General features: G+C 52.4%; 1 protein-coding gene across 1 annotated transcript; it reads right to left on the bottom strand.

Moving 5' to 3' along the window:
- Positions 1-8,179: 8,179 nt before the first annotated feature.
- LOC148935869 (uncharacterized) lies at positions 8,180-8,644 on the bottom strand. The gene has a single exon (XM_089080557.1). The coding sequence runs from the start codon at positions 8,642-8,644 to the stop codon at positions 8,180-8,182; it is 465 nt and encodes a 154-aa protein (XP_088936683.1).
- Between the last annotated feature and the right edge of the window lie 2,057 nt (positions 8,645-10,701).

Below are 10,701 nucleotides of genomic sequence, written 5' to 3'. Positions count from 1 at the left end.
AAATTTCCCCTAAGTCCCACACTCACCCGGATACAAGAGACCTGGGAGTTCGTAAATGCATTTCCACGCGTTAAAAAAAATATAAAAAAAGGTTGGGTTAGGTAGACTCTCAGAAGGACACCGGTCCATGTGTCAATCCCATCTCCCCCTCGTGATGGGCCACTTTGTCGTGGTGAGGGGGCTCCCTGCTCCAATGACCTGTTGGCAGTACCGGGGTTCTACCCCGGGAAAGCCCGGGTGAGAAGCGCAGGGTCCACAGGGTCTAAGGTCCATCGAGCGGGTGTTCCCGCAGGCGTGTCGCCGCATCGCTGAGTCTTCCTGGCGGTGCGGCAGACACATACCATGGGAGGGGCTTGCTCCCCCCGGGAGACGGGCCGTGGGGCCGCCCGGACGTATTCCGGGGCAGGGTCCACAGTCTGGGTGCCGTCGGGGCCGCTCGGACATATTCCGAGGTCTGGGTCCGGCGGGACGGTGTGTTACGGGGCAGATCGGGCTCCTTAGCCGGGCTAAGGCAACCGACCTAGGGGAAGGCCCCGAAGTTAAATCATTTTCACAATCATGAAAATGGACAACAAAAGGGTTTCAAACTTACTGGGCCAGGGGTTTCGGAGCCCCAGGTCCCGGCGTGTTAGAGGGGGGTTTGGTTCCGGTCTCCCCCACGTCGTCATCTTACGACGGGCGGATAGCGGAGTTGTCGGCGAGCTTCGCTAGCCCATTGGCTACCGCACGAGAGGGCTTGTATGAGCCTTGTGGAGCTTCGCTCCAGGATACAAGGCTCAGGTCTTGTGCCGTTGGACTGGGTCGCATTCCACGGATTCCTCCTGGGGCCATGGTAACACGGCGCACGCAGTTCCGTAGGGGTATAATTAGGGAGACGGTTCGAAGACGCCTTGGCGGTCGGATCGTTTTCAGGCGTGATATTCTGGGTACGCTCGTAGAGTTGACCCCTGACGTCCCGGGATTCCACGCCGTCTGGGGCGTTTGTTTGCGTCCCAGGTTGGGACGACGAGCCGTCGGACTCTGAGGGTTCAGTCCTTCGCTAGGTCTCGGAGTACGAGGAGGATCCAGAGCTTTCGGGCCCTTGTATACCCCTGAGAGGGTTAGGGGAGGAGCGGATGAGTCCTCTACACCTGTGGTCTGCTTGGGACCCAGGGTGGATGCGGCTTCTGATCCTCCTCCCACGGTTTCTGGAGGAGTGGCGTCATCCGGCGGGGCAGCGCCGGTCCCCGCCGTTGTCGGGCCTTTGGTCACCACGATTGACGTGGTCCGTCCCCCGATTGCCGTCGTCGGAGTCCCTGGGGGCTCTAGTGGGCTCAGGGCTCCAACTATGGAGTCCGATTCGAACTTCGGCCCTTCCAGGCCGCTAAAAAGAAATAGGGGCCGCACCCGCAAAGACGGGATGCCTTATACCGAACCGCCGCGGGACGGATGGGATCTTCCTCAGATCCCAGCAAGGTCTCGTCCCTGGCCAGCGAGAATCGCTTGCTCAGGGACGAGGTGGAGCGGCTTTCTGCAGAGCTGGAGAAGACGCGAAGCACGAATAAATATTTGTGTAGCGTCTCTCCAGCTCTGGGCTCCATTGGGGGGGTTGCCGCCCGGTTAGCCGGGTCTGGTCCCCTTTCGGGACATGAAGCGCGCGACGGGGAGGCTCGGGGTTTCCGCCCCATCTCCCCGGTGGCGCCGCAGCAGGTCCTAGACACCGAGGTCCTCCGGACGTTAGACCGGATGACTGAGGCTCTCCAGGGCCTGGCTGCTCGGGTGGGGGCCCTCGAAAAGAGGAGCCCCATTCCCATCCAGCGTCCTCCGTCTTCCTAGGGAGCTGGTGGGAACGCCGAGAGTGGTCCCTCGGAGGATATTGGGGGTGGTTCGACGCCCCCTCCCCCTCCCCCCGAGGAGATGGTTATTTCTCCGGTGGCGGGGCCTTCGCTCCCCGTCCCGGAGCCTATTACTGGCGGCGGTGCGGCCTCTTGGTCCACCGTCGTCAGACGCAGCAGCAGGAGGGTTTCGGCTGGGGGTGTTTTGCCCCTTCCTGCCTTTAGGGGCAAAAAGGGGGGAAAGAAGAAGACCCGGCAGGGTGCTGGTGGGACTTCGGTCCCACCTATCCTTAAGCCCGGAGCCACTGGCGGGGGTGGACTTAAGGCCTCAGAGTCTCGGTCCGTTGTCCCCCGTCAGCCAAAAAAGGGGGGCGGTGGGGCCGCGCCGGTATCGACGGGGGTTTCTGCTCCCTCGGCCGGTGTCGGTCTTCTGCGTGCGTGATAGCTGCCAAGCCTCCTCCCCTTCCACCCCCGGGTTGAAGGGGAAGAAGAAGAAGGGAGAAAAGGGGGGAAGTCGGCTGGGGAAGTTCCTCCCCCGCCTGTCCCCCCACCAACGCACCCAATAGGTAGTCGGAGGGCGGGCGTTATGCCCCTCTCCACTGCCCGGAAACGTATCCCCCGATCCGCCGCGTTCTCGGTCGCGGTGTCCGGGGACCGTTGACTGGAGGACGTGATCGCCCGGGCGAGGAATGCCATCTCCCTTAAGGAGGTGGGCATCTCGGGTGGTATCCGTCCTCGGCTCTCGAGGGCCGGGGCCTTCCTCATGGAGGTTCCCGGCGGCGCTGCTGCGGGCCCTCTTGCGGACGAATTAGCGTCTCGCATGGGGGCTCTCTTCGAGGGTGATCCGACTGTCCGGATCGGTCGGCCCGTGCGGAGATTTGATCTCCGCATTAGTGGGTTCGACCGATCCGTGACAGCTAAGGAGGTGGCTGACCGGATTGCGGCGGTGGGTGGCTGTGGGGCCGCCGACGTCCGCACCGGTCAGCCGAGATTTGTGAGCGGCGGCTCCGGTCTTGGGACTATTCGAGCCCAATGTCCGGCAGCCGCGGCCCTTCGCGTTGCGAGAGGGCGTCGCATTGTCCTGGGCTGGGCATCGGCTCGGGTGGACCTGCTCAAGGGCAGGCCACTCTGATGTTTCCGGTGCCAGGCCCAGGGACATATGCAGCAGAGGTGTCCGGGTCGTGGCGATCTGGCCCTCTGCTGCCATAATTGTGGGCAGGAGGGACTTGTGCGGGCGGATTGTAGAAATCCATCCTTCTGCCCCTCCTGCAACATGAGGGGACGTAAGTCCTCTCATGCCACCGGCGGTCCGGGTTCCGTCCCCGTTCCGGGCGTTCCCGCCCACACGGAGCCCCATCCCTCTGGGGATGGGGTTACCGTGGAACCCACCATGTCGGCCACCCCTCTTAGTCAGGGATCTGCCGACACGGTGGAGATGGAGGTGGAGGCGGCCCCGGGCAGCTCGCCCGAGGGCCCGCCGGATAAAAGGGCCCGGTGTGGGGGGGTTCTCCTCCCTCTCCTGGGGGAGAGGTCCCTCTCCCCCAGCGGGTCCTACGTAGTCGACCTGCCCCATCAGAGCAATAAGCTCGGGGCAGGTCAACACGTAGTTGTGTCGGGTGGCTGAGGCACAGAAGGTGCCTCAGCCACCCTTGGGGCATTTAATGCCCCATCTACGGTGGAGTCTTAAACTCCTCGACGCGAGGGTGGCCGGGATGTGTACTGCATGTGTTCCCCGATCACCCTCACTTTGCGTCCGCGAGGCCCTGGGGGATTTTAGTGGGTAGGGGGGCGTGCGCTCTTTTGCGGGCGTCCCGAGCCTCACACTCCGTGCCGGTTAAGGGCATTTCCCCTCAATAAAAAAAAAAAAACAAACCCCATGTCCATGTGGTGAGAGTAGGTAACCCCCTAGGCGGCTAACGAGGCTCTGGCTTCCGGTAGACCGCGTGCACCGGCACGTTGGTCTAGGCTTTGGACGGGCGGTCGGTCTCGCTACGGGCATCGCGGTCACGGTTCGAAATTCCGGGTGTAGGCCCGGAAGAGTAGGCCGGGGGCAGATGCCCTTAAGCTGTCGGCACGACTGGGCTCGGCTGACGTCTGCTCTGAAGTGGCCAACGCGAGGAAACAAGCGTATCTGCCCCGGCGTAGAGGACTATTCCTCTCCCGTGCCAGCGGACGGAGGAGGGAGTTGGCGGTAGGATACACCTCGCACAACGCAGGTACCAGAGCGCAATTACACTATTCTCCTAAACTCGGAATAAGGTCTCCCAATTAGTATCAAAATCCAGTATCACTACTCTATTACATCAAGATATAAATCAATGGATATCAAATATAAATCTCATAAGTTCCGTAAATAATTTAAGTTTCAGTTCCTAGCCAAGGATCATCACTACACAATCACCACACAGTTAATTTCGCTCTCAAAACTTCGAAGCAATCACCGAACCATAAAATCAGATGAGAACAGCCCCCTCCATGAGAGAAAATTCCAACCATGGAGCAATTCATTCGCACATCCAAATCGCTCCTCCTTTCCTTATTTTTGATGTATTTCAATTTGTTCCTTTTATGTGCTAGAAACACCGTATCTCCACATTAAGGGAGACAAGACATCAGCGCATATCAGTTAACCACCTCGAGTACAGGGGCGCTCACTTCCAGCGTCGCGCAGCAATCCAACATTATCTCCATAAAAGAGACATACTCCATAAAGGGAGAGTATCATCGCACAATGAGCAATGTTATCAAGTCGACAATAATGTCCAACGTTTTCAAGTGAACAAATATAACCTACAAATTCAAACAGAAAAATACCTATAGAACCACACAGATATGTAGCTTATAATAGTGACAGACATATCCACAGACTTTATAATACATATTCTTAATTTCTGATTTCTAGAGTAAAGTATGGAGAGGTAAAAAGAAGAATAAACAAACGTATAAATAAATAATCTAATACATGGAAGGATAAGACGTAGACATAAACACTCGATTCATCTCACATTTACAATATTATATACTTAATCCTAATATTTTAGTAACATAACCATGTTATAGATTAATACATTCCTGTGAAAAAAAAATTGATCATAAATTTGAAGGTCCAGAATGCGTTTCAGAAGATTTCCTATCGACTGGTATAACAAACCCAAGACCCGGTTGTCCCAACTTTTCAAAGAAATAAAACCTTGGGACTCGAAAAATGAACAAAAAAAAATTGGTCCCAAATTTGTAGGTCCAGAATGCGTTTCAGAAGATTCCCTATCGACCGGTATAACAAACCCACGACACATTTGTCTCAACTTTTCAAAGAAAAAACCTCGGGACTCGAAAAATTAATAAAAAAAAAATTGGTCCCAAATTTGTAGGTCCAGAATGCGTTTCAAAAGATTCCCTATCGACTGGTATAACAAACCCAAGACCCGTTTGTCTCAACTTGTCAAAGAAATAAAACTTCGGGACTCGAAAAATTAATGAAAAAAAAAATGGATCCCAAATTTGTAGGTCCAGAATGCGTTTCAAAAGATTTCCTATCGACTGATATAACAAACCCAAGATCTTGTTGTCCCAACTTTTCAAAGAATAAAACCTCGGGACACGAAAAATTAAAGAAAAAAAATTGGTCCCAAATTTGTAATCCAGAATGCGTTTCAGAAGATTCCTTATCGACTGATATAGCAAACCCAAGACCCGTTTGTCCCAACTTTTCAAAGAAATATGACCTCGGAACTCGAAAAATTAATGAAAAAAAATTGGTCCTAAATTTGTAGGTCCAGAATGCGTTTCAGAAGATTCCCCATCGACTGGTATAACAAACCCAAGACCCGTTTGTCCCAACTTTTCAAAAAAGTAAAACCTCGGGACACGAAAAATTAAAGAAAAAAAATTGGTCCCAAATTTGTAGTCCAGAATGCGTTTCAGATTCTCTATCGACTGGCATAACAAATCCAAGACCCGTTTGTCCCAACTTCTCAAAGAAATAAAACATCGGCTCTCGAAAAATTAATGAAAAAAAATTGGTCCCAAATTTACAGGTCCAGAATGCGTTTCAGAAGATTCCCTATCGACTGATATAGCAAACCCAAGACCCGTTTGTCCCAACTGTTCAAAGAAATATAACCTCGGAACTCGAAAAAAAATGAAAAAAAAAATTGGTCTAAATTTGTAGGTCCAGAATGCGTTTCAGAAGATTCCCCATCGACTGGTATAACAAACCTAAGACCCGTTTGTCCCAACTTTTCAAAGAATAAAACCTCGGGACACGAAAAATTAAAGAGAAATAATTGGTCCCAAATTTGTAGTCCAGAATGCGTTTCAGATTCTCTATCGACTGGTATAACAAACCCAGGACCCGTTTGTCCCAATTTTTCAAAGAAATAGAACCTCGGAACTCGAAAAATTAATGAAAAAAGAAATTGGTCCAAAATTTGTAGGTCCAGAATGCGTTTCAGAAGATTCCCTATCGACTGACATAACAAACCCAAGACCCGTTTGTCTCAACTTTTCGAAGAAATAGAATCTCGGGACTCGAAAATCATTGAAAAAAAAATTGGTTCCAAATTTATAGGTCCAGAATGCGTTTCAGAAGATTCCCTATCTACTGGTATAAAAAACCCAAGACCCTTTTGTCCCAACTTTTCAAAGAATAAAACCTCGGGATTCGAAAAATTAAAGAAAAAAAAATTGGTCCCAAATTTGTAGTCCAGAATGCGTTTCAGATTCTCTATCGGCTGATATAACAAACCCAAGACCCGTTTGTCCCAACTTTTCAAAAAAATAATACCTTGTGACTCGAAAAATTAATGAAAAAAGAAATTGGTCCAAAATTTGTATGTTCAGAATGCGTTCCAGAAGATTCCCTATCAACTGACATAACAAACCCGACCCGTTTGTCTCAACTTTTCAAAGAAATAGAACCTCGGGACTCGAAAAACTAAAGAAAAAAAATTCGTCCCAAATTTGTAGGTCCAGAATGCGTTTCAGATTCTCTATCGACTGGCATAACAAACCCAAGACCCGTTTGTCCCAACTTTTCAAAGAAATAGAACCCCGGGACTCGAAAAATTAATGAAAAAAGAATTGGTCCCAAATTTGTAGGTCCAGAATGCGCTTCAGAAGATTGCCTATCGACTGATACAACAAACCCAAGACCCATCTGTTTAGAGATGTCGGTCCACTATATGCCTCGTACACCTCTACAGTCCTGGTGGGATTCCCCTTCCTGCGGGCCCGCGTGAAAGTTCTTCTGGCCCGGACCGAGAGACGCCGCAATTCATCTATTTCCTCGGTCCACCAGTACGCGGCCCGCAGAGGGCAGGGCTTGGATCGGGGCATGGAGGCGTCACACGCCTTTGTCATTATGTCCCCGATCCTGCCAGCTTCCTCATCAATCCCGGCCCGTGCTTGGCCGGGCCAGGTTCCCATCAGTATGGCGGCCCTCAGGGAGTCCTCGTCCAACTTGACGAGGACCCACCGTCGCCGGGTGCGCAGATACCGCCATTGGCGGGCCATCACCTCGGGCCGGGCGACCCGGACTCCGACCAGGATGTATAAATGGTCGGAGCTCGTCTCCAGTTCTTGGGCCACCCTCCACCCTGTCACCAGATCGACGGCAGGCGGATTAGCAAAGGTGACATCGATCACCGATTCCTGCCATCGGACGCAGGTGCTGACCGAGCCCTTGTTCAGTGAACAGAGGCCCATGCCGCCGCCCAGTCTATAGCGCCACCTCTTACGTCGGTACGCCGGGAACCCCATGTCACCGACTTGGCATTAAAGTCCTCGGCGACCACTATTGGCCGGGGGAGGCATCGGCGTACGCAATCCCTCAGCGCATCAAGATAGCGCTCAAACCGGTCCTGTATACAGCTCGGCGGGCAGTAACACCCGACGACCACAAGGGCCTCCCACTCAACCGCAACGAAACCCTCGCCCGCCTCAACCAGCGAGGCGGGAGGAGAGGCGTCCACCACTCTCCAGTGCATCGCCACCGAGTCAATCCGCTCTGCCACCCAACAGGGGTGACCCTCCGGGATGTTGTATGGCTCGGCGGCGATGCCCAATCCGACATTGCGGTCCGCCATGCACTGAACAAATAAGTCCTGCGCATGGCGGGCCCCATTTAGGTTTGCCTGGAGGAGGCACATGGCCATCATTTGACTGTGTTCGATTTCTCCTGGCAGACCTCCATCAGCTCCTCATCCCCCGTAGGGAGGGAAGCTATCTGTTCTTTTGATTGGGGGAGCTTTTTTTTTCTTCTTATTCCCCCCTTTGCTGTGATTCTTTCATCCTCTTTCCCCCTTTTATCAGGGGGGCTGTGCGTTCGCCGTTTCGCTCGCCTTCTTTTTCTTCTGGAAGGCCTCCTATCCCTTTGAGGTGGCTCTGCATTTGGGACTCCCGATTTTATGATCTGGGGATCTGCCCGCAGCCTTGCATGCAGGATATTCGATCTTCTGTTTGCAGTTCTTAGCAAGATGTTCATCTCGTCCGCAGCGGTAGCACGCCCCGCTTCTGTCTACGGAGTTGGTGCACTGCTGTCGGACGTGACCTTTCTCCAGGCAACGGTAGCACTGGAGAGGTCTGGTTTCCAATAAGCCAATACGGGCATTTACCCATCCCACTCGGATTCGACCTTTGGCGGCTATGTTGTTTGCCGCTGCGATTGGGCACTGCACCCATGCAGCACCCAAGCCGTCGGGAGAGACATTGATTCTCCCAACCTTCACTTCGTTTGGGTCGCATCCTGTTGCAGCGGCGATTGCCATCACAACATCCGATTCCTCGACTGAGTCGTCGAGATCCCGTATGCACAACTCCGCCTTTTTCATGGGACGGGTCTACTTTAATCCCCTCCAAGCTACCTAGAGCGTCGCGCATTCTGGTAGCAAGTTTATCCGCTTTTTCTGTGCTGCCTTCCCCTGGTATTTAGAGCATGAGCGCTCCCGTTAAAACGCGCCTTGCTCGAAGTTCGGAGATCCCCATTGCTCGAGTTCTGAGCTGGGGATCTTTTTCCTCGCTGCGGCCATTGTTTCCGCATATTTCCCTGCGGGGCAAACAATACTTACAGCCGCAGTTCTGGACACTTTCCTTTTTCTGACTCTCCCTTTACTTTTATGTTTCCCTTTTTGAGGGTTAGGGGGAGAGTTGTTTATGTCCCTATTATTTGAGGGTTTTTGTCCTTCTTGTGTGGATCGCTGTCCTTTCTTTTTCTTTGCATCCTTCTTCTCTTTTCTGCGTATAACTTGAGCCCATGTGCCCTCCTCGGGCCGATGCATGGGTCCTTGTGCGCTGGATCCCATCCAGTGGAGTATCTCTTTATGCTCCTTGGCCAGAGTTTTTGCTGCCCTCTTAAGTTGTACCCGACGATTGGTTGCGGGTGTGGAAGTAGGGGGGTTGACTCCCTGCTTTCTTTGTCCTTCCCCGGCTTCCGACTCCCCCCTTTGGATTGGTCTTAGGGGGGGCGGGAGTTAGGGAGGGGGCCATCCGTGTCGGGGGTTGATCCCTTAGGATAATTCCCATCTTATTCAGGATGTGTGGGATAATGCTCTCGATGAGTGTTCCCAGTTCCTTTATATCCATTGTTGATCGCTGGATAGATATTGGTCCAGGATTCAAGTTCCTTCGAGGCATCCCTTTTAGCGGAGGTCTAAGCGCGAGGAATTTCTCTCTCTCTCCTATCCCGCTTCTTTACCTCCATGAGGAAGGGGCCTACCTTCATGGGATCTATGAGAGGGAGTGATGGGGAAATGTCGTCCTCTCTATTACGAGAGGTTTCTTTCTATATGTTCCGCGCAGGCGTCACTTTCTCTAACGAGAGATGTGGAGAGGGAGAAGGGGGTGTGTTCCTCAACTCCTCCAATTGTTTCCTGAGATCGTCGATCTTCTTTTTTAAACTAGTGTTGTCTAGCCAATAGAAACTCATTCCTGAGTTCTTCCATTTCAATCGCCTGTTTTGTCGGGTTGTTTTCCCGACTTTTCTTGGCGAATGTTATGTTGGCCGCGCCTATCCTTTCTGTGGCTTTCCATAATAATCCATGCATTTCTCCTTTTAGATGGCTCGATTTTTGTACGACTTTCTAACCGTGGCGATCTCTTCCGTTACGATGGCATTAATGTCCACGATTGGGAGCTTATTAAAATCCTCCATGAGCTCTTTTTCCTTATTCAAGGCTCTCTTTAGTCTTTTTGAGTCAGCAACTGAGGTATCTGAGTCGCCAACCTCCATGGCTGCACGATATTCTTTGGCAGCTCTTTGCTGTTTGATCTTCTTCAGGCGCTCTTTTGCTGTAAATATCCCCTTATGCTCGGGGATTATCGCAGGTCGTCCTTTTCCCCTTTTCTCAGGCACCGGATTACTCAGCGTGCCTGGGTTAAGGTCGCCGATCGGCCTCTTCCTTGATGACGTAGACATATGCGTCATTTTTGATCCCAGGGACTTAAAGGATCCTACCGATGGAGATCTTTCCCTCGAGCTACTATCAGCCTGTTCGTCGGATCGGCTGTTTTGCCTCGTGTGAGTTTTCGACTCTTCAGCGGATGAGGCATCGCCGCTATCTCGTCGGGCCCTGCCAGGGACTGGGCCGGTATGGTTTTTGTTTTTGTTATTAATGTTGAACTCCATAATGTTCCCACGAGTCTGGACGAATAGATGACCCCACCCAGGTGACGCCTTTCCGGGTGGTAGGCTGATTCCACATGGGATGCGCCAGTTTCCCCATGGATTGCTCGCTAGCGACACAGCTACCCCTGTGCCACGCACCTCTCGTCACGTAGCTCAACTTAGGTTGGGGTAATTTTTTATAGAGATTTTCTTCCTCGTGACTCGGGCGGTTAAGCCAAGGCCCCCGGTCCCGCAAAACATGACCACGGGATTACGGTGTGCTAA

This window comes from Pogonomyrmex barbatus, unplaced genomic scaffold, assembly GCF_055798465.1.
Source record: "Pogonomyrmex barbatus isolate J1 unplaced genomic scaffold, ASM5579846v1 scaffold31, whole genome shotgun sequence".
Classification (NCBI taxonomy): Eukaryota; Metazoa; Arthropoda; class Insecta; order Hymenoptera; family Formicidae; genus Pogonomyrmex; species Pogonomyrmex barbatus.
This window is presented reverse-complemented; position numbering and strand designations above follow the sequence as displayed.